General features: G+C 36.2%; 2 protein-coding genes and 1 non-coding gene across 4 annotated transcripts; 1 reads left to right on the top strand and 2 right to left on the bottom strand.

Moving 5' to 3' along the window:
* Positions 1-301: 301 nt before the first annotated feature.
* On the bottom strand, positions 302-408 carry LOC141699454 (small nucleolar RNA R71). Its single transcript, XR_012565917.1, has one exon. It is a non-coding gene; the product is annotated as a small nucleolar RNA R71 (small nucleolar RNA).
* Positions 409-10905: 10497 nt separating this feature from the next.
* On the top strand, positions 10906-11775 carry LOC141697885 (nuclear transcription factor Y subunit B-3-like). Its single transcript, XM_074502444.1, has one exon. It carries the CDS (start codon positions 10982-10984, stop codon positions 11597-11599), a length of 618 nt encoding a protein of 205 aa, XP_074358545.1. The 5' UTR covers positions 10906-10981; the 3' UTR covers positions 11600-11775.
* A 953-nt stretch (positions 11776-12728) lies between these two features.
* Positions 12729-23464, bottom strand: LOC141697191 (transcriptional adapter ADA2-like). 2 transcript variants are annotated; one of them, XM_074501466.1, is made up of 13 exons: positions 23233-23464; positions 20383-20441; positions 19642-19820; positions 18553-18618; positions 18211-18336; positions 18052-18127; positions 17432-17492; positions 17292-17347; positions 17068-17178; positions 15631-15841; positions 14327-14537; positions 13520-13785; positions 12729-13218 (listed from the first exon to the last, which is right to left on the bottom strand). In XM_074501466.1, the coding sequence occupies exons 1-13, from the start codon at positions 23283-23285 to the stop codon at positions 13146-13148; spliced, it is 1548 nt and encodes a 515-aa protein (XP_074357567.1). In that variant the 5' UTR covers positions 23286-23464; the 3' UTR covers positions 12729-13145. The 2 variants fall into 2 exon arrangements, with proteins under 2 accessions (XP_074357567.1, XP_074357566.1); XM_074501465.1 differs by having other exon boundaries at positions 13520-13774; positions 23233-23463.
* Positions 23465-23834: the final 370 nt, after the last annotated feature.

The raw sequence follows: 23834 nt of genomic DNA on the forward strand, positions 1-23834 counted from the left end.
CATCGCGGCTATCACTTTTGAAATCAAGGCTAGCACAATTCAGATGGTGCAGAACTCGGTTCAGTTTGGGGGTTCTCCGACGGAAGATCCCAACATGCATATTAGAGATTTCATCGAGATCTGCGACACTTTCAAATTCAACAATGTGTCTAAAGATGCTATAAAGCTAAGGCTTTTCCCATTCTCTCTGAGGGATAAAGCTAAGTGTTGGTTGCAGTCTCTACCTCCAAGCTCTATCACTAAATGGGAAGATCTTGCTCAAAAGTTTCTTACTAAATTCTTTCCTATGGCGAAGACAGCTGCAATCAGGAATGCTCTCACTCAATTTATGCAGCAATCAGGAGAGTCTTTGTGTGAAGCTTTGGATCGCTATAAGGAGATGCTTAGAAAGTGTCCTCATCATGGGATGCCGGACTGGATGATTATCAACTGCTTTTATAATGGATTGGGAGCACAGTCTAGACCCATGCTCGATGCAACATCAGGTGGAGCCTTATGGACCAAGAGCTACAATGAAGCTTATGAGTTGATTAAACTGATGGCAGCTAATAAATACCGGAACCCTTCTCAGCGATTACCTCAAGGCAAGGTAGCAGGAATTCTGGAGGTAGATGCAGCTACTGCTATAGCTGCTCAGCTTAAGGCTTTGATGATGAAGGTGGATTCTTTGGCTAATTATGGAGTTAATCAGATCACTAGTGTATGTGAGCTTTGTGCTGGTGCGCAAGAGACAGAGCAGTGTGTTATATCTAGTGAATCAACTCAGTTCGTGAGCAACTTTCAGGGGTCGCAGCACCCAGTTCCAGCCACCTATCATCCCAACAACCGCAATCATCCTAACTTTAGCTGGAGCAACACTCAGAATACGGTTCAATAGCCTTATTAGCAGTATGCAGCAAAGCAGTACAACCCTCCTGATTTTTCAATAACCGCAATGTGCTCCAAGATAACAACTCCAACTTCAGTGGTTACACCATGGTGGTACAGGTCAAGCTAATGAAAAATCTGAATTGGAAGAGTTCAGGCTCATATACAAGAGCCAAGCGGTTTCTATTAAGACCTTGGAGAATCAAATTGGGCAGATTGTCAATGCCTTGTTGAATCGTCAACCGGATACACTACCTAGTGACACAGAAGTTCCAGGCAAGAAGGAAGCAAAAGAGTAGGTTAAGGCAATTACATTGAGGTCTGGGAAGGTTGCAACTCCCGAAAAATCTCAAGTTTCGGAAGATGAAGCTGTGGCTGAAGAAGATGCGCAGAAGGAAGCAGAAGTGGAACCAAGGAAGAAAACTGTGGAACACACTCCTCCTGAGGGTAATACAGGGGAAAAACAGGTCTATTCTCCACCTCATTTTCCTAAGCGGTTGCAGAAGCAAAAGTTGGATAAGCAGTTTGTGATGTTTCTGGAGGTTTTCAAGAAACTTCATATCAACATACCTTTTGCTGAAGCTCTTAAACAGATGCCTAGCTATGCGAAGTTTATGAAAGGTATTCTCTCTAGGAAAGTGAAGCTTGATGACTTAGAGATCATTGCTCTCACGGAGGAATGCAGTGTTGTGCTACAACAAAAGTTGCCTATGAAGCTTAAAAATACTGGAAGCTTCACTATTCCTTGCACCATTGGAAACTTATCTTTCGATAAGTGTTTATGTGATTTGGGAGATAGCATCAATCTGATGCCTTTATCTGTCTTCAAGAAGTTGGATTTACCTGATCTAAAGCCTACTTATATGTCCTTGCAGTTGGTTAATCATTCTATTACATATCCACGAGGCATTGTGTAGGATGTCTTGGTCAAGGTGGACAAACTCTTCTTACCTACTGATTTTGTAATTCTTGATTTCGAGGAGGATAAAAAGATTCCCATAATCTTGGGAAGACCATTTTTGGCTACTAGACGAACCTTGATTGATGTACAGAAGGGTGAGCTCACTATGCGAGTGCTGGATCAGGATGTGACGTTCAATGTTTTTAATACCATGAAATTCCCTACTGATAATGAGGAGTGCTCAAAAGTGGAGTTGGTCGATTTTGTGGTTACTTCAGAACTTGATCAAATGCTAAGTTCTGATGCCTTAGAGAAGGCCTTGTTGGGGAATTCAAATAGTGAAGATGATGAAGGTGATGAACAGTTGCAGTATTTGAATGCTTCTCCTTGGAAGCGAAGGTTGGATATGCCTTTTGAATCTCTTGGAATGTCAGAATAGAAAAATGTTGAGGGACGTCTCAAGCCATCTATTGAGAAAACTCCTATACTCGAGCTTAAACCATTTCCTGAGCACTTGAGGTATGCTTTTTTAGGTGATGCATCTACTTTTCCTGTTATTATTGCATCTGACCTTTCAGGTAGTGATGAGGAAAATCTCTTGAAAATTCTGAGAGAATTCAAATCGGTAATTGGATGGACTATAGCAGATACCAAGGGAATCAGCCCTTCTTATTGCATGCATAAAATTTTGCTAGAGGAAGGAAGCAAGCCGACTGTTGAGCAACAGAGGAGGTTAAATCTGATAATGAAAGAGGTCTTGAAGAAGGAAATTCTCAAGTGGCTAGATGCAGGGATCGTCTATCTTATTTCTGACAATTCTTGGGTGAGCCCAGTTCAATGTGTGCCGAAGAAAGGAGGCATCATAGTTGTTGCTAATGATAAGAATGAGCTCATTCCTACTCGAACAGTCACGGGGCAGAGAGTTTGCATGGATTACAGGAAGCTGAACAAGGCCACAAGGAAGGATCACTTTCCTCTTCCTTTTATTGATCAGATGTTTGACAGGTTGGCTGGGCATGAGTACTATTATCTTCTGGATGGCTATTCGGTTTATAATCAGACTTGTATCGCTCCAGAAGATCTGGAAAAGACTACCTTCACTTGTTCGTTCGGTACTTTTGCCTTCAGAAGAGTTTCATTTGGGTTGTGTGGTGCACTGCCACATTTCAGAGATGCATGATGGCTATCTTCTCTGATATGATTGGTCAGAATGTAGAGGTGTGTATGGATGATTTCTGTGTTCGGAGATTCTTTTGATGAGTGCTTGCAAAATCTTGGCGCAGTTCTTAAAAGGTGTGTTGAGACCAATCTGGTTCTCAACTGGGAGAAATGTCACTTTATGGTGCAACAGGGCATAATTCTTGGGCACAAGGTCTCTAGTAAAGGTCTTGAGGTGGACAAAGCCAAGGTGGGGGTCATTAAAAATCTTCTTCCACCAATTTTTATTAAGGGAGTCCGCAACTTTCTTGGTCATGCGGGTTTCTATAGGCGGTTCATTAAAGACTTCTCTAAAATCTCTAAACCGTTGTGCAATCTTTTAGAGAAAGATGTTCCTTTCAAATTTGATGATGAGTGTCGAGCTGTTTTTGAGAGCTTAAAAAAGAGTTTGATTACGGCACCGGTCATAACTGCACCTGATTGGAATGAGCCTTTTGAAATGATGTGCGATGCAAGTGACTATGCAGTTGGAGCAATTCTTGGGCAAAGGAAGAACAATATATTTCATGTGGTCTACTATGCTAGTAAGACCCTCAATGGTGCTCAACTGAACTATACTACTACTGAGAAAGAACTCTTAGTCATTGTCTATGGTTTTGAGAAGTTTCGGTCTTATTTGCTTGGGACAAAGGTGACATTTTTCACTGATCATGCTGTATTCGCTATCTCGTCTCGAAGAAGGACTCGAAGCCTAGATTTATTCGATGGGTTCTTTTACTTTAGGAATTTGAGTTGGAGATCAAGGATAGGAAAGGTACTGAGAATCAACTCGCTAATCATCTCTCTCGGTTAGAAGTTCCTAGTACAGCTTCACAGAATAAGACATTGATTAATAAGTCTTTTCCCGATGAGCAATTGTTTAGGGTGCAAGAGGAAGAACCGTGGTTCGAAGACATTGTGAACTACCTTGTGAGAAAAATTATGCCTCCAGACTTGTCTTCTTCTCAAAGGAATAAGTTTCTTCATAAGGTGACGTGGTACATGTGGGATGAGCCATTTCTGTTTGGGCAAGGAGCTGACCAAATCATCAGGAGATGTATTCCGTACAGCGAGACGGAGGGTATCTTGCGAGACTGTCATTCGACTGTTTATGGAGGCCACTATGGTGGAGAGAAGACAACAGCTCGTATCCTTCAAGCAGGATTCTTCTGGCCTACATTGTTTAAGGATGCGCATCGGTTCATTTTGAAGTGTGATCACTGCCAGCATGTGGGTAATATGTCTAATAAGAGGGATGAGATGCCTCTTAATGTGCTTCTCGAGGTTGAGGTCTTCGATGTTTGGGGAATTGACTTCATGGGGCCATTTGTCTCATCCTGCAATAATCAGTATATCTTGTTGGCGGTTGATTATGTCTCGAAATGGGTGAAAGTTAAAGCTTTGCCGATGAATGATGCAAAGGTAGTGCTTAGTTTTCATCACAAGCAGATATTCACAAGATTTGGGACTCCAAGAGTCAATATCAGTGATGAGGGATCGTATTTTTGCAATCGCAAGTTCACTGCTATGATGCAGTGATATAATGTGAATTATCGCATTGCTACAGCCTACCATCCTCAGACTAATGGTCAAGCTGAGGTGTCTAACAGAGGGATCAAGCGTATTTTAGAGAAAGTTGTGTGTCCATCGAGGAAGGATTGGTCTTTAAAGCTGGATGAAGCTGTTTGGGCATATCGAACAGCATACAAGACCCTGATAGGCATGTCTCCATTTCAGTTGGTTTATGGTAAGGGATGTCATTTTCCTGTGGAGTTAGAGCACAAATCGTATTGGGCTTTGAAGAAACTGAACCTTGATTTGGATGCAGCTGGTAAGAAAAGGATGTTTCAATTGAATGAACTCGATGAGTTTTGGCTTCAAGCGTATGAGAACAATATATTGTATAAGGAAAAAGTCAAGAGGTGGCACGATAGGGGTCTAGTGCTCAAATCATTTGTGTCAGGGCAACACATTTTTTTGTTCAACTCTCATCTCCGTCTTTTTCCTGAAAAGTTGAATTCGAGGTGGTCAGGGCCGTTTGTTATCAAAACTGTGTTTGCACATGGAGCGGTGGAGATTTTTGAATGATCCAGGCCAAGCGTTCAAGGTGAATGGACAGAGGTTGAAGCATTACTATGGGAATATGGCAAACCGTGAGATGATTAGTGCGGTTTTTTTGTCCAATTGATATCGGGATTCTACGTCAAGCTAGTGACGTAAACCAAGCGCTTCTTGGGAGGTAACTCAAGTTTATTATACATTAGTAGATAGAGGAAGAAGAAATCAAGAAGAAAACTCCAAAAAAGTCAAAAAATGGAAAAATTCAGTTTCAACTACAGTAGCACGGCGCGCCCACGCTGGTATGTGGGGCGGCCGCGCTGGAATTCCAGTAGCACGGCGCGCCCGCGCTGCCAGGCGGGGCGGCTGCGCTGGCTCCCTGAACCTGAAAAATATAGAAAAATGAAAAATCCAAACATAAAATAAACCCCAGCCGAATTTTTCTTTCCCATTTCCCATATTTCCCTCTCCAAATCAATTTCATTACCCCCATTACTCCCATTATTCCCTTAATCAAATCCCACTTCTTTTCCAAAACTAATTCCTAATTCCCTATATATACACACAATTACATACAACCATCTCCACCACATTCATAATTCTCAAACACATAAATCTCTCTATACACTCTATTATTCTCACTTATTCGAATTCAATGGCACCCAAGAGACAAAGAACCCAAGTTAGCAGCAGCACCACCGATTCTTCGAGTGTTGGTGGTGTGAGGCCTAGGTTTTATACTCCGGAGGTTGAAGCGGAGTATGCGAGGCTGTTGACGAAGCCGATTGCGAAGGAGAGGGGTTTTCTGCCATCGGGAAAGGATGGTATGTTGCTTGAGATGATTCTGGAGATGGGTTGGGTTGTTTTTTGCGAGGCACCCGCTGCTGTGCCCATGAGTGTTGTTCGTGAATTTTATGAAAATGTTAAGGCGGATAAGAATGGTTTTACTATGGTGAGGGGGTTAACGGTGGATTACAGTACTGAGGCTATTCGGAGGGTGATCAACCAGCCCGAGAGGAGGCCAGAGCAGGAGGACTGGAATGCTAGGACGGGGGATGATTTTAACTTGGATTTGATTGTTGCTATGTTGTGTGTGCCAGAGACTCACTAGAAGTTCAAGAGAGGCACGAACGAGTATGCCACTTTCCCTGCCTCGTGCATGAACAGGTTTGCACGTGCATGGAATTCTTTTATTTGTGCAAACATCATACCATCTTCTCACATGCATGATGTTACTGTGGAGCGTGCACGGTTATTTTGGGGTATTCTTCAGGGAGATTATGTGGATCTCGGGTCGGTGATTTATCAGGGTATTCTGAGGTTTCTGCGCGGCAGCACTACGGGCTTTATTCCCTATGCGTCCATTATGACGAAGCTGTGTGTGGCGGTTGGAGTTCATTGGCCCGCACATGAGCAGCTTCAGCTTCCTAGTGCCCCTATTGACAGTTCTACGCTTTTGAGTATGCAGGAGTGGTACGGTGGGAAGCCTGATGAAAAGGGCCTCGATTACTCTTATCATCACTTGTCGGGTGGACGGCCAGCTGATCAGACATATGATGGTGATTCTGCTCAGGCTAGTAGAGCAGCATGGAGAGCTCAGAGGGGTGAGCCTAGTTCTTCACAGCAGTAGCAGTAGGATGTTGAGGGCAGTGCTGGTTTGAGTTCAGCGCAGTATAGGCGCTTGATGAGGCAGATGGATGCGATGCATGACATCCATAGAAGGTTTGCACAGGACCTTACTCAGGCGTTAGGTACAGCATTTAGAGCCACGGGAGTTGACATCCAGTGGCCAGTTTTTGGTGAGGACTCTGTGTACCCGCCTCCTGACACTCCACTCGTTGAGGGTGATGATCCTGATTCTGAGTAGGTATGCCTGATTCCTTACTATTACCTTCACTGAGGATAGTGAATATTTTAAGTTTGGGGGTGGTAGTTAAGGAATATATGTTATGTGTGTGTCCATTTAGTTACATATTCATGATAGTTTAGTTCATATAGTTGCATATTTGTCATGTAGTAGTTTTTTTTTATTTTGCATGTTAGTATGTTGCATATAGATTGCATATGCATTATATCATGATCCCTTAATTTACTTTACCGATTGATTTGTGATATTAATGCTAGTGTAGTGATGTCGTATAGAGGGATGTTAAGTCCTATTGAGTTAATTTGCATGCTAGAAGCAATAAAAATTTCACTAAGTCTTATAGGTTGCTTGAGTGCTAGATCATGATCATATTGTGTTTGTTTGTCAAGGTTTAATCACTTGTTTATATCTAGAATGTATGATATTCTCTTAGTGGCGTAATAACATGGATATTCACAAATGGGAGAAAAACATTGGATTTCATTGCTAGTTGTTGTTGCTAGGTGTCAAATGGCTAGTAGTCGGCTTATATTTATATGAGTAGTCTAGGGTTGAACGAGATGGAGCGAAACGCACTCGTTCAGAAATTGTTGAAAATAGAGAAAAAAAATGGAAAAAAAAAGAAATATATGTTATGCATTCACGAGTGGGCTCTTTAATACTCGAGTTATTAAGTTCATAGGGAACTTTGTGCCTAGTGACCTAAGGCTTTTATAGTCTAGGATCCACTAACCTAACGCTCGCTATATGGGTATTATCGTATAAGTCTTTTGTGGACCTCACTCATTGCACGATCAAATAAGTATGTTTGTGTTTGTTTATGTGTTATCAATAAAAGCATGAATCCGTGTATAACTCCGATATAAAAATTGAAGTGTTGTCAGTCATTTTGAGTTTAGCGTTTATTCTATTTATAACCTTGTGATTGCCTTGATGAGTAGTGAGTCGCGATTATTGATCTAGTGGCGATAGTATATCTGTTAAGCATTTGCACACACGCACATTTCTGGATTGTGAGTTGAATTGTTGGATTTGATTGATCTTTGTGCGGATAACTGCATTTGTTGAGATGTTGCTCATTGATTGGTGTAGTTATTCTGAGGGGATCGTTGCATTCATGTACTTTGCATTCATGCATTTTTATTTTTTCGTTCTTTGAGTCTGTTTATGCTTGAGGACAAACATCGGTTCAAGTTTGGGGGTGTGTTAAGTGGCATTTATGTCCACTTAGAACGTCCTATAAAGGCTTGAATTGGTGTTTTGTACTCAAGTTATTTGTGTATTTGATGTGTTTTTGTAATATTTTGCATTTCAAGCATAGATAAAGGAAAAAGGAGATTTAGCATTGTTTTGGTACTAAAGTGGTGTTAGGAAGGTGCCTCGGATGTTCGCTCGTTGATCGCCATCAAAAATCAGCAAATAAAACAGAAGCAAGAATTTTTTCTAGTAGGTCAGCGCACCCGCGCTGTGATAGCGAGTGCCCGCGCCAGAATAGCAGGAGGACAGCACGCCCGCGCTGGGAGAGCGTGCGGCCGCGCCAGGCCGAATTCTGAGAATCCTGGTTCTTGTATGATTCTGATTGTTGAAGGCCCAGGATGGTTCTGCAGCATATATAAAGCCTAAATAAGATGTTTTTTATATAACGGAGACTAAGGAGAAGACGGCGAGAAGACCTATGAGCACAAATACATCAAAGGAGAAGAAAAGCTTGTTTATACTTGTGATTCTTTAATTGAGTTGTAATCTTGGATGCTAGTTTTCTTGTTTGTTGAACCTATTACTCTTGTTTAACGTACTTTGATTATTTATTCAGTTTATAAAGACTTAGTTTATTATACCATGCTTTCATCGGAACGCAAGGTGATGATGAGTTCGGTTATGGGCTAATCGTTATCGTGGGGTTCTAGTGGATTTACTTGTGGATTTCAATAGTTAATTTGTTTCGATACCTTAGTGTGTGGTAATTGTATGATATCCTAGTATTGGTTGTGCTTATTCGTCTTATGAGCGTCGCAAACTTATATGATAGCGTGTTAATCTCTATTGAAGCGAAAGTGAATATAGGGGTTTAGAACTTGACATGCTAGTATAGGTTCTACTATACTTCTCTTAGCTAATATTTATTAGTATAATCTCATAGTTATAAACAATCTCAACTTGTGATCATCTTAGAATTGAATAATAGTCATACCATTGTTGCATAAGTGCATAAATTGAACTTAGCCTAAAAGAGTCTCTGTGGGAACGAACTAGAAATAATTCTATATTACTTGCGAACGTGTATACTTGCGTGTAATTTAGCGCGTGTTTTCGTCTTAACAGTTATACGAAAAAACCGATGTCTAACTAACGTTTCTCATTTTTGAAAAATAACTTTTTTTGACCGATATCTAATATAAGAAATAACATCGCTTAAAAAACTTGATGTCTAAAAACTTTAACATCGGTCGTCTGAGCAACCGATGTCTATTGACAAAATTCTAGTTGTGTTACATAATTATATTTATATATATTGACTTTGAATGAGAGATGTTTACATGCTTAAATTCAAATTTTCAGCTAACATTATGATTTAAATTGAAAAGATATTTTTTTATAATAATTCAAATTGTTAGACTGATATCTCTACTATTGTTCTTGTTTAATTTTTTGACTAGTCAATTCATCAATCAATCGATTATTTTTGTTTTTTTTTTAATTATATACATTTGTATGCACTGGGCAATTTTGTATACGAGGTCGACACGATTTACACGACACGAAAATTTAGTGTTTATATTTGCCTTTTTAGTACACGACACGAAAATATACAAATATTAAAGTACACGATCGAGATTCAGTATCGATTTTGTATTTGCCCGTCAAGTACCAGACACGACACAAAGTATAAGTCATAAATAAAAATTATAATGAAATATTAATATTTATAATGAATATATGTATTTACAATAGATATATGCATATTTATTTTTTTAATAATACTTAATTTTATAATATTGTATATAAATATGATCCAAATATATAGTTTTAATATATTTTGTAAAATCATACCTAAAAATCTTATATATTATTTATTTATTCATTTTAATTACCAGTAATATTCATTTACATGAAACCACGACACCTAACGACATAATACAGGAGTTCATGAACCTTAAATATGCTGATTTTATATTTGATTCATGTTCAAAAAAACGAAAATACACAATACAAACGAATTTTCAGGTCTACATTTATGTAATTTTGTACTATAAAATGGTAACATAGTCTTGTCCAAATTACAATGTTATTATTAAATTATGAAAAGATATATTTTAAGATTGAATTTGAAATGAATATAATGTAATCGGACCATTTTTATCAAAACTCAAAAATTTGATAAGAAACCAAATAAACTAAAAAAATCGGTATATTCAACAACTTGTTAAATAGACATAATAAGCTCGAGGTCATTAAAACTCAAGAACTTAGATAACCTCGAAAATTTGATATAAAAAAAAGTCGATGAGCTTGAAAACTCGTGAACAACTCGTCTCGTTTATTTTACAAGTTGAGTCAAGTTCGAGGTCGTTAAAACTCAAAAACTCGATAAATTTCAAAACTCGTTAAAAAATCAATGAGCTTAAAAATCATGAACAGCTCAAAACTCGTGAACAACTCGACTAGTTTATTTTATGAATTGAGTGTGACATAATTTTTAAACTGGATTATTTTTTAGCTCTATGATCAAACTCAAATTTTATTAAACAATCAATTCGAGTCGTCTCGATTTGACTCAAATCCATCCGGGTCAATATGACTCGACTTTGTAAGCTTTACCAGCCTAGTCTACACTTGACTTTACCTAGTTTAGTAAATCCAAGGCTGCCCTTCTTACATCCCAACCATTCCTTTTATTCTATCCCCACTCACCTCATCCCACCACCGCCAAACTCCCACGTAAGTACCCTCTTATCACCAAAACAAACGGCTTCACAACCCTCCACGTGTCACCACCTCTCTACAATAAAAATCCTCACCCCCCTCCCAAACTCACACGCTCCAATCCCCATCTTTTCCGCTCAAACACCACCCCCTTAAACCTATAAATAATGGCTGACTCGGATAATGAGTCAGGAGGCCACAACGGCGGCGAGTTGTCGGCGCGTGAGCAAGACAGGTTCTTACCAATAGCAAACGTGAGCAGAATAATGAAGAAGGCTTTGCCTGCAAACGCCAAGATATCGAAAGATGCGAAGGAGACAGTGCAGGAGTGTGTGTCGGAGTTTATAAGCTTTGTGACCGGAGAAGCATCGGATAAGTGTCAGAGAGAGAAGAGGAAGACGATCAACGGTGATGATTTGCTGTGGGCTATGACTACTTTAGGGTTTGAAGAGTATGTTGAGCCTCTTAAGGTTTATCTCGCTAAGTATAGAGAGATGGAAGGTGAGAGAACTGGCGGTGCTGCTGCTGGTGGAGGGAGAGATGATGGCGGTGGTGGTGGTGGGGTTCAGAGCTGGCCCCACCAGGGAGGTGGAGGTGGTGGTGGGGTCCAGCATCAGCAGTATCAGCATTATAATGGTGCTGGTGGAGGGAATGGGAGTAATAATCAAGGACAGGTGTATGGTTCAGGAGGGTTTCATCAAATGGGGATGGGAGTGGGCGGCGGTGGAGGTGGGGGCGGCGGGGGTGGTAATATTGGCGGCAGTGGTGGTGGGAGACAACGGTAGGGTCCACCTCTAAAATATCTTACTACAGCAACCAAGTCAAGTGGCATTGGCGACCCCACTCCACTATTGTTTAATACCTGTACTGTAACTGCTGAAAGATGTTGTAATAGGCATTTTCTTTTATTATTTTTCCTTCTCCCTTGGGTTTGTATTTATATAATATTTTTGGACCTTTATATTTTTTTTTTAATTTCTAACCCCCATTTATATCTTAAACTCATTATCCCTACTTATTTATGGATTTAGTTATTGTATTGTGTATTATTCAATAATAGATACTATATATTTCCAACTCAAATTCTTGTGTTACAATATTTTTTGTTCCAGCCATGTTGGATATGTTTAACCAACTTAAACTCTTCAAAAGTAAGTGTGTGTTTGGAAAATCTTAAAATAAGAATGTGTAAATTATAAGTATTAAGTATATAAATACATGTAAATTATATAAGTATTTTAATAATATTACTTATAGGATAAATTTTTTTATTTAAGTTATTTAAAATAAATAATTTAATTTATCAGCTTATAAATTATAAATTATACTTATAAATTGGGTCGGTTATAAGCGTATTTAAGAAAGCACACATGGACCCAATAATATGATCATTGATATTGAATTTTCAATCTATTTAACTCGAATTTTCATTCTGTTTAACGAAATATGTAACGGGAATGAGAATGAGATTTTGATATATAATTTTATATAATTGTATTATTACCACATTCTCATTTACCAATATCTGACTAAATGTGAATTATTAAAAAAAGATATTCAAAAAAACCTAAAATGTAAGGAGAATATTGTAATGGTACATATAAATTAAATTATTTTAAATTAAGGCACAACTAAATTATTATAAATTATGGATACTTTTCTGAAGTTTTTGTAATTCATTCAGTTTGTTTTATGAGTTTTTGAATATTTACAGTTAAACGTTTTAATTTGTTTCTAATTGAAGCTGAGGAGCCTTACAATACTAATTAGAAAAACTAGCATTGAATTATACAACTTAGGTAAACATGTACTCCTATAATTTACCGCTAATTATTTTGCTGCTCTTAGAAATGCTATATTTTTGGTCATTGCTGGTACGATAGTTTATTTGTTAAAACTGTTGAAGAAATGTCATGAGTATATGTGGAATGTGATTGATCGACGATTGTAGTAAAAAATGTTAACATCTTTGCATTACATGCTACACTACTAACTGACACTGCTTATAACATACAACAAATCCTATCATCTAGAATTTCACTCTCATAGACTAGGTGCACCTTATTCTAGATTTTGAAAATTATACTACAAATGTTGTATTTTGTAACTTTGACACGGCAATAACCTTCTTAAACCAAGCTCGATACGAGCTAAGTACATGCGAGCTTCATGGCATTCCACAATAATAACGTTGAAGCGGGGATGGGAGTTGTCACGGTTGTACAATCCCCTTTCTCATAAGCATATCATACACTTTATCCACCTTGCTTGGATCAACATCGAATAGTACATGTGCATCTGATTTCTGAGAAAGCCTGCCTTTCATTACCTCTATTGACAAGGTCTCCAGCATCTTAAGATAATGTGCAGGGAGGATCCTGATCTCAGTGCACAACCGTCTCTCCTACAATAGATAGCAGTATATCACAGTTAGACTGCAGTTGTAAAAGAAACAACCAATGGTATCTGCAATGCTGACATGCCAGTCTGAATTGAGATTTTGCAGCTATGAAGTAATAATTAGGGTCAATTTAATGTTGCAACATAAATGGAAGGAACAAATTTTATTCAGCCATCTAACAAAGAGACAGAAAAATGACAAAAGTATGTCAAGAAAGTTCTTCGAGCATGAATAGGCATTCAGAAGAATTCACCCAACAAGGGGATACCATGCCTGGGATTTAAAATTGTATGCATTTACTTACAGATTCAGACAGTAACTCAGCTCCTGGAAACCCATTGACATTCCACTCATCAAAACCTGACCCAGGAGGACCTCCCCTGGGACTGTTGTCAAGTTCTCCTTTGAGATGGTTAGCCCTCTGCAAGAATTTACCACTTGGCCCAGTTTGAGGAGTCTCCTTGGCCTTGCGTGCATGTTCTTCAGCTTCTCTCTTGCGCTTCTGCTCAATAAACCTCTCTGCCTCGACATATGTGCGGCAGCCAGCAGCCCGAGCTTCCTGCAAAAATTCTATAAAATTATCTGCATCGAAGGAACAGTAGGCATAAAATACAAGTTTGAGTGACAGAAGCTTGTTTTCTCTATTTATAAAATCTGAACGGAAAGGCTTAAAATTTCAGCAATTAGCTTAGGATATGCCTTAACCCACATTTCGTTGATCGTATCCAATCAATTAATTGTGATGGACATATATCAAGTGACCACAAGAACAAAATATAATAATTAGCAAACTTTATAATTTATTGAACAAGAGACCAAATATATACGAGTCCTATCAACTAAATATTTCTCTTACATATCTATTCCATTAAAACGGTCTTACTAAATTTGTACATACTTAGGGTTTCTTTACTTGCATGTACCCATACCGAAGAAGTTTCTTGTATGTTATTGATAACATAGCAATAGATAAAAACTTACAGCACTAAGACTGAGGACATGTTAAGGCATGACTGATTAGGATAAAATATACATACAAACATAAATATAAATATAGAGATATGTTAAGACAGGAAGCTTATTGAACCAAAGTCCCGGGTATGAAGAAAACCTTAAGATATTGTATTCTTTTTCGAATCCTGTGCTCTTCGATCATAACTCTTAAAAAATCCACATGTTCCTCTTTCATATGAAATCGCATGAACACCCTAAATTGTTGACATATTTCCTTCTCTTCGGGTGAGAGGTCCTTTTCAAAAGGATCAGGGTAAAGTAAATTCCTGTCAAGTATAAAATCTTTTCGACGTTTCCTCTCATCGAGCCTGCCACAGGTTCCCAATGCCAAAACAAAAGGAGACAAATGAATTATGTCAGGAAAAAAACAAAATCAACAGAGGTAAATTTAAAAAACCTTTTGTACTAAAAGACAATATAAAGTATCACACTTATTTGGTGTCAATAAATTTAAAAAAATACTGAACATATATTTAGTAAAGGAATGTTAAGTGGTGATTGTTATTTCGGCACAAAATAGTCACTAGCATATGATATCTAAGTTATCTAGACACTGTTTCCCTCAAAAAAAAAGTTATCTAGACACTGAAACAGTTTGTGCCAATAAATTGGGTGGTATTTTCAAATATACAAATTCAAACAAATAGTAAACAAGTCCACATTTTGGAAAACTGAGTAAACCTTGTGTAATACTGGAAGTACATACACCCATCAATAGATGATCTAAATTAAAGCAGATAATTAATAATCTTGAGACACAAGACAGATAATTAGTTTCATCTGAGAAAAAATACACAGTGTTCTTATATGTAATATGATTAACCCTCATGAATGCGAAGAAGCTGCTTCAAGATGTACTATGTTAGGAATCGTGGAACATGCTGGGATACAAAAAGCTGTGAAATAAAATATTTTGTACGTTGGCCATGCTGCCCTCTAGTCAGTGGTAAAGCACACACAGCCAAGGGTGTGCATTGGCACACCTGATATTTCAGAATATACCCTCAGCATATACTATAAACAAAATGTACAAAAACTTATACAAATTACTTAAAGTGTAGGCTAGCTTGCAGGTTGGTACCCTAAAACCCAAACCAAAAACAATGTAGATCCTAAGATAATTTTCTATAGAATACACAGCAACTAATAGGTATATAAAAATAAACTGCAACTAACTATAAAAAGAAAAGATACACAAATGTATATGAAAACTGGAAGGCATAAGTCCAAATTAAAAGGGTTTGCAAAATTGTATGTTTTCAGATCATTGCAGAAAATATTAGAGGTACATTGCAGAAATCTGGAGGTAAAAAGTAATAAAATAATATATAAATTATATTACTTATATATTACTTATATATACATATATATAAGTAAAAAAAATATATAAATGCTGTTCACCTCTTTGAGTATATGCGCAATATCCGCAGTTTGATTTCACGTTCAGCATCAGTGTCAGTATCCTTAAATTCCATGTCCGCAAGCAGTTGTTCAGCATCATTATCATATTCAATCTCAAACTCCTGCCTCTTCGAATTATAGCCACTTAACTCTGTCAAAGTAGGTCCTTCATCTCCTGAAATCCTAGGTTTTTTCTCTCCAACGCTTCTATCTGCACAAGAATCCAACATCAGAATCTAGTCATGCAGTTGCCCTGTTAATACAGTCAAATACTACAGAGATATAATAGAATATTTGATTTTTGACAGAATCGCAGAACCAGAAATGGTACTGAAATTTAGCATGTGGGGAAAATAACTTAACGGTTACATAGAACCTAAAATTAAGCTCTTTATGACCTCAAGTTAGGTTTTCGACACGCATAATTAAACCCCCAGTTGAAGATACGTTGTCTGGTGCTCAGCCTATACTACCTACTGTCACAAGGTTCAAATTAAGAATAAATGATACTTGATCCATCTATCAGGAACATATATCACATGGTGGGCAATGGAATTCTCCTACACTGACCACTAAATATTAGTTGATATTTTACTTTAGTTTTCTGTTGGCAATCATGTCAAAAACATTATGTCCAGTGCAGCTTGAATAAGTTCCGAGATATCTGCATTTTCAACGAATGTAAATAATTTAAGGTCCATCTAGTCGCATTCCCCTACACCCTAAGGTTTTTGAGAGTTGGTCAATTAACAGGTTTAGAGCTTGGTTTACAAAAGGCCTTCTGCTTGAGCCTTGATAATCCACAAATACTCAGATTAATATGGACACCTAATCGCCTCTTAGTAAGTTTGCTCTGTACTGTGCTGAGTTTGTTAAGGTGATACACTCCTATCCTTAATTGAATTTGAGTGTAAGAAAGTGATACTGATACATGATCCATTTAGTGGTTTTCCCCAACACCTTGACTCTTAAGGTTCTGGCAGAGTTGGTCATCAAACAAAATTAGTTTCAGCAGAAAATTATCTTCCTTTAGTTAGTGAGTTACAGCTCAACCTATTTCAACAAAGGTCAACCCTTGACCCACTTGGGGCCGAAGAGTTATTCATTTTTATCAGGCGACAGTAACTTGTACACCTGATGTTCTTTTTAATCGTTAACATTCAGCAGTACTTATTTTAGCTGTGGGGATCCGTTAACGACAATGACATACCATAACTCATTAACTGCCTTAACGCTAAATGTATATAGGATATAATTAGAGTTCTAGCAAACACATCTCATACAAAAAAGGAAGTGGGGTTTATTCATATCTAGATGTCAACAAAGTGACCCAGTCATTCGACTCGGCCTCATCCATTCCAATCACTCATATACAAACTTAGTGTGAATTTCTTACTTACATTAAGATTGTACATGGAATAAATAATAAATCACTACCTTCTATTTTGGGGCCATCGGAATCAACTTTACTCTGTACAATGCTAGATGCCCTTTTAACGCCCCCTGTGGATGATTTACCATTGCTGGACGCAGCACCGGTTCCGACCTCTTATTTTCAAACAAATATATATTAGTTCATGCAATTTTAGGTAATGAATGTATTTCGATAGAAAATGACTAAACTAATTATGAGCAAATGATGATGAGTATTTAAAACACACCAGGAACTAAGCTAGATAATGACCTCCCTAAAATGTCTCTGCTTTGATCTTCAACCCTGACCATGAAAGATTAAAATGAGTGACTGAATTGAGTGACAGGTTAAAATAGAACTGCTAATATGAGGAAATTTGGGTTATACTTGACTCTTGCAGGAAATGAAGACTCCTCTTTAACTGTAAGTTCCCCTGGCACTGGAAGTCCTGTAGCATAATGAAGTAGGAAGAATGTAACAAACATGATTATACAGGAGTACACAAAAAGCGAACAAAGATCCTTCACTCACAACAGCAGATAGTGAAACTATGAATTTCTTACAGATAATTGAATATGATAACAATTACTTTGTCAAATACAAATTTTTTGTTTGATCAGCAGAAATTTCTTAAATAGATTATATTATTACCCTATAATTGGCCCTAGCCCGCCCTGCTATTATTCCAGAATTAAAAAAAAACATTTTCAGTTTACAATGTAAGCATCTACAGTCAAAATGTCAGTTAATATATATGGCTGTGGCTTGCGCTTTTGCTGCAATTAACTTCAGAATTTTCCCATGTGCAAGAACTTTCCAGCACAATTTGTAGACCTTTTGTCGAATTACTATTGCCATCATAACAATTAATAAGGTTAAAAACTAGCAAAGGGTAGAACTGCAGCTTTCTGGCTTGAAGATGATGCTACTGCAAAAGATGCTATTATTACTGAATCACAACCTATTTACCATGTAAAGTTATTCCAATACGTAACTGGGTGACTAACCTTTCTTCACTTCCCCCTGCTCTCTAGCCATAGCAAGGAGTTCTTCTCTGTTCTTGCCCATAACATGAGACATGTCCTATGAATATATAGCATATTTGCAAATTAATGTTATTACAAATTCAATCTAACAAAATAACTAAAAATAATACATCTCTGTACCGGAAGAGGGAAGCACAACGAATTCATATATATAGTATTGTAGTGGTCAACACACTGAGATCTACTTTTCGTTCCAACATGCTCAGCAACTTCATTCCAGTTCCCCAGTCCATACATTTCAATACCCTACAAGAGACAAGAATATATTAGGCAATCTTTGCAGGACACATATTTAAAATCCTTTTCTCCGAAGAATTCTTTAGACATAATCAGAAAGGGCTCCAAAGCCACTTGAGCACAAAAAGAGCAAGTTACATGCACCAACTACAATAATAAACCAATAGTTTAACTCTACCATTATAAATTGCAGGACTTTAACTAAAAGTATGTATATAGATGTACCTCTAGAAGTAATATTTCCTCATCAGCATTCCAGTCGGGACATATGAGAGGGAACGATAAATTATCCTGTTGAATGAAGAAAACGAACATAATTTATGGTAAAACAAAGGGCTGAAAAATTAAGAAGAAAATTTTAGTCACAACTCACAAGACAAAGCACACATTTGTCTAATTGACATCCTCAAAATATGAAAAGTAACAGCCAAATATTTACAATAAGTTTGACTAAACCCAAGGCTCAAAGAATAAAGTTTAACCCTAAGTCTCTAACCAGTAACCAAGAGTGGTAACAAGAATGATTCTTATTATCTTAATAGCTATCTATATTCTATACACAGGACTTAATCGCAAAAGTAAAAATGTCATCCAAAGCAATGAAGCGGGGAAAGTAGAGACGCGCCAACATGGGTTATATACCAAGGAATTTTGAATCACACGGCGCTGTATCAGAAGGCAAGTCCTAGACACTGTTTAGGATTCTTTTCAGCTTTTAGCCTACTCGTTTCCAAAGTCACCCAATACAATTTATTGTTCTATTATAAACGTAAAAATAAATCTGTTGTCCACTCAATCTTCCTTAACTTCAATTGGTTATTCTGCCTTACTCCAATCCAATCGTTTTTAACAATTGTAGAGGTTAAACTTTGCACATAGACCAGGATGGAGGGAATATGTAATAAGAACAATTACTTTACAAAAAAACAAAACTAAGAGGGAAAAAATTGCCAATTTAATTTTTTTAAAAAAAAGAATAGAAAGAAAAAATTGAAAATTGAAACACGTCGAATAAATGCACACATAAAATCAGAAATATATTATGCACAATGAGTCTATGAGTCCATGGAAGTGCAATATGTGCAACAATACCTGCATTATAAGACACATATACAGTTTCTTCTCACAATGATACCTAATTTTAAAGAATAACCGATAAATTTTAAAATGCGTAAACAAAGAGTTTCCTTTAAGCGCCTCCAGGGTTGTAAAACTCGAGTTACATAATTTCACTATAGAAGCACTAACGATTATGGTGTACCGCTTAATAGATCAGGTGATAAGTCAATAAAAGAATATAGTAACACCACTAACCATAACCCTATATGGATGGTTGCTTTTATGAGGATACACTTCAGCTCCCACTGAAAAGCATTCCACACAAAGGTCAAAATCGGAACACATTGCACACTTAATGCGAATCTTTCCTGAGATATCTTTGTTGCAATAGTTGCAATGGTATAATGCTTTTTTCCCTTCAATTGTCCCTTGACCTATTACAATCCAAAAGAAAAAAGTATATAAAATTACCAGTGATAAATTATAGATGGTATATAGAACAACAAACAGTTTTTGTTATGTAACCAACTCTTCTAAAACCAGGTGTTAGGAGGCCCTAATTGGATCAAAAACTATATTTGAAACTCCCTCTCAATATAACGAGTGGAAAAACAACCAACAAAAAATTATATGAAAACTGCAGACGGGAGGGTTCAAAGCCGGAACCAACTCTCCTACACCCATTAGGTGTTAGAAGGTGACCTTCATTGGTTGGATCAAAAACTGTATTCAGAAGTCTCAATAAACAAAGTAATGAGTAACAAGAAAAAATTCAAACCCCTTGACCAGCCATCCAATTTTTTTAACAATAGTTTATTTTCTTCCAACTCTTAGTATTCAAAATAAAAACTTAATTACGAAGTAAAGAAATCACAACACCGCACCTTACACCCCTAATCTGAATTATTTTTCAAGAATGAACAGACAATAACTTTTTTCCCTTTATCATTAAACTCTATATTGAATCAATTTAAACATATTTCATTCACAGAATACCTGTTCTGGCAGACTCTAAATTCTCCACATTTGAAGCGGTCCTCTTTCTCTTTGATCGACTGGATATGGAATTCAATATATCAGAAAACAATGTAAATCAGATTATAAAATATATAAACAGCTCCAAAGACAATTGTAATATAGGGATTCTCAGCAAGTGGTTATATTTTCGAAAAAAAAAATACATTAGAAATGTTAGTGAAAATTATGGATCCAAATTTAGCTTGTACCCTTTAATGTTTTAGTAGTTTTAAACACTTAATATATATATCACAATAATATGAAATTTCCGGCTTTTCTTTCGGTCAGCTACCACCTTCAAATCGGTTTGTTTATCTTGTGCCACAAAGGCACGGGTTAAGATGCAGTTAGTGCTCCTTGGAGATTTACGATTAATCCACCATGGTAGTAACTTTCTAGACGTAAACTTTTGTAACGTGTTTCTATTTTATACGTTCAGTAACGTGAGTTATATATAAATTAAATGACTATGTAAACATTATTTTTCTAAGAACTTTAAATTTCTACTTCATGAATATTATTATTAAAGAACTTTAAATTTCTTATATTAAAAAAAAGAACTTTAATTTCTACTTCATGAATGTTATTAAGCAGTAAAATTTAGGTAACTATCTGTTAATACATAATTTATTCTTAATTATTTATTATTAGATATTATTACTAAATTGTCTATATGGCCTAATCTTATAAATACTAGCTTACGACCCGTGCGATGCACGGGTCTTGGTTAATATTTATATATTTTCATTTCAATTTTATATAATTTTATTAAAATTTAATATAAATAATTAAATACTAAATAATGATTGTATAATTATAATTTCTTTATGTATAATTTCAAGTTAAGTTCAAATAATATAATAGTATATAATTGATGAGATCTTATTCATAAATAATAATATAAATGTTTGTTGTAGATGAGATTCGAACCTGAAAACTTATATGTATCTTTATAAATAATAATATAAATGTTTGTTGTTAATGGGATTCGAACCTGGGAACTTATATGTATCTTTATAAATAATAAATAATAATATATATGTTTGTTGTTGACGGGATTCGAACCTGAGAACTTGTGGAGTGTAATTTTTTAATATTTGGATCCAATGGCTCTGATTATTTGATGAAGAAGATCCGATGGTCGTGATGGAAAGGGATAACCAAAATGAGGGGTTAACCAAACTACAAATTGTACATCATTCCGGTTATTATAGTATACTAGTATATAACCCGTGCGATGCACGGTTGTATTTATCATTATATATTGTAAATTATAATTTTAACATGTTGATGAATTCGAACTATAAAATATTTTGAGATTATATTATAAATTTAATATGTTGTTGGTAAGATTTGAACCTTGCACCCCTCTTATACAATTTTTTTTTGGATTATATTCGACGGTTCTCATGAACTGAATCTTAAATATTTGATGGGCACTGAATTGAGAACTTGGAAAATTTGATGAACTTAGAGAATCGATGCTAGTGTTTGTGAACTTGGGTAATTCGTTGATTGCGAAGAGTTGATGAAGGCAGCTAATGCAAGCGATTGATACAATTGATGGAGATTATATAATTGATGGGGATTAAGTTGTACTAATACAGCAGGAGCAGACGTCAGAGACAATTGATATGCGAGAGTTGTGCGGCTGCGTGTGTTTTGTGTTCGGGAACAATTTGTTTTCTGTTCTAGATATAGAGTTATTTTTTATTTTTAGGTGTCCTTTTTTAAATATAATATAGGAATATAATATAAGTGTCCTACTTTAAATATAAAATAATGATCAAGAACCAACAACCAAACTTTCAATGTTTCGTCTTTAATATAATAGTATAGATATATAAGTAGAGATACAATTTTTTAAAAATATTTTTTTATTAACAATATCCTAAATTAAATAATAATGTATTATTTGAGTATAAAGAAATTTTTGAAATATGAGGGAACAATATGTTAAAAGTTACATGTACAAACAGTTCAACAAATAAACCGTGAACTTAACGGATAAGGTACCTTAACCTGTGCCACTGTGGCACAGGATAGACAAACACATTCAATAAAGGACCAACCAATTGAAAATTTTCCTATTAGCAGAAAACTTTGACATGTGGAAGGAAATAGCAACAGAAAAAAATAAGAGATCTAATATTGGTCCAGAGGGCCTGATAATTTATAAAACTCAAAAGTGAACAATTCAAAGGAGGCTGATTAAGTATTCAGATTTAAAATTTGAAGGAATGTACTAAATTTGCGTGTTTCCCGAAAATTAGGCTCAAGAAGCAAGCTGAAAAAAGAACAAACCAATATCGATAGCTGTAGCCAATGCAAACCGACAATTACTATGATATCAAATTTATAAATTCAGTCTACAAGCAACTAAAAAGGATCATCAAAGAGTAAAAAGTGAAGAAGCCATAAGATGGCGACAATGCACAATATCGTAAACATACATGGTGAAATACAAAATTTAACATGTAAAACTTGATGCAGAACAACTATGTTAGTCATTGAATCCGACAATCTGTTTCCCAAAATACAAATTGTGCATTATTATAACATATTAACTTAGCAAAAAATGATCTACTATTAACTACATGCCACTAAGAATATAAAAAAACATTTCTCGATACAAAATTAACTCAAAACAATCAGGCAAATTAAAAAAAATCTGGAAATTCAAGTCTACAAGTATTAGTAAATTCAAAAGAGCTCAATATATAAACATAAAAAAACAACACAGTCACGCACATATGCAAGTAGTGCGTGTATTCGTAAATATCGATGTAAAAATCGAAACTTTATGCAATTAAATAGAGGTGAAGTGACCTTTGGCTGGGATCATCATCGGCCGGGTTGGGAATTGCACGAGAGCGACCCATTTGGACCCGAATTGAAGCTGGATTAGGGTTCAATTCGGGGCAAAAAGCACCCGATTGGAAGCACAGAAGCTAATTGGTTAAGTTGGGTTAGGATTTGAAACCCTAGAAACTGAATTAAATGGGTCGGGTTCGCAATCAACACTCTGCTTTTACATACAATTATATACAGTCTACAGACAGTTGGCTGTATCGAATCTTATTTTATTACCAGCTTTAGTATTTTACTTTTAAATCGTTTTATAAATTTAGCAACAAAAAATGGAAAATGTTATTTTAGAACATGTTTTTAATTTTGAGGGCAAATTTGATGGTGAAGAGACAAAATCCCTAAAAGCATATAAATCAACATTATTTGTGAGCGCATTATCGTCTTTTCAATTCATTTTGCTTCGAAAATAGAAATTCAACTCGAAAAATTTTATATCCCAAAAAATTTTTTTTTTTTTTGCTAATTAAAGTTGTAGTAAGAAGAAAAGAGTTACTCCCTCTATCCCATTGAATTCTATACGTTATTTTTCGGCACGCTTTTCAATACTCATTTAAAACATA

Source organism: Apium graveolens, chromosome 11 (genome assembly GCF_009905375.1).
Source record: "Apium graveolens cultivar Ventura chromosome 11, ASM990537v1, whole genome shotgun sequence".
Taxonomy (NCBI): domain Eukaryota; kingdom Viridiplantae; phylum Streptophyta; class Magnoliopsida; order Apiales; family Apiaceae; genus Apium; species Apium graveolens.

Coding starts and splice junctions, on each gene's coding strand:
- LOC141697885 (XM_074502444.1), top strand. CDS start 10,982: ATGGCTGACTCGGATAATGAGTCAGGAGGCCACAACGGCGGCGAGTTG.
- LOC141697191 (XM_074501465.1), bottom strand. CDS start 23,285: ATGGGTCGCTCTCGTGCAATTCCCAACCCGGCCGATGATGATCCCAGC. Junction 20,442..23,232: donor GATGATGATCCCAGCCAAAG/GTCACTTCACCT, acceptor TTCCATATCCAG/TCGATCAAAGAGAAAGAGGA. Junction 13,219..13,519: donor CTGAGTTACTGTCTGAATCT/GTAAGTAAATGC, acceptor TATCTATTGTAG/GAGAGACGGTTGTGCACTGA.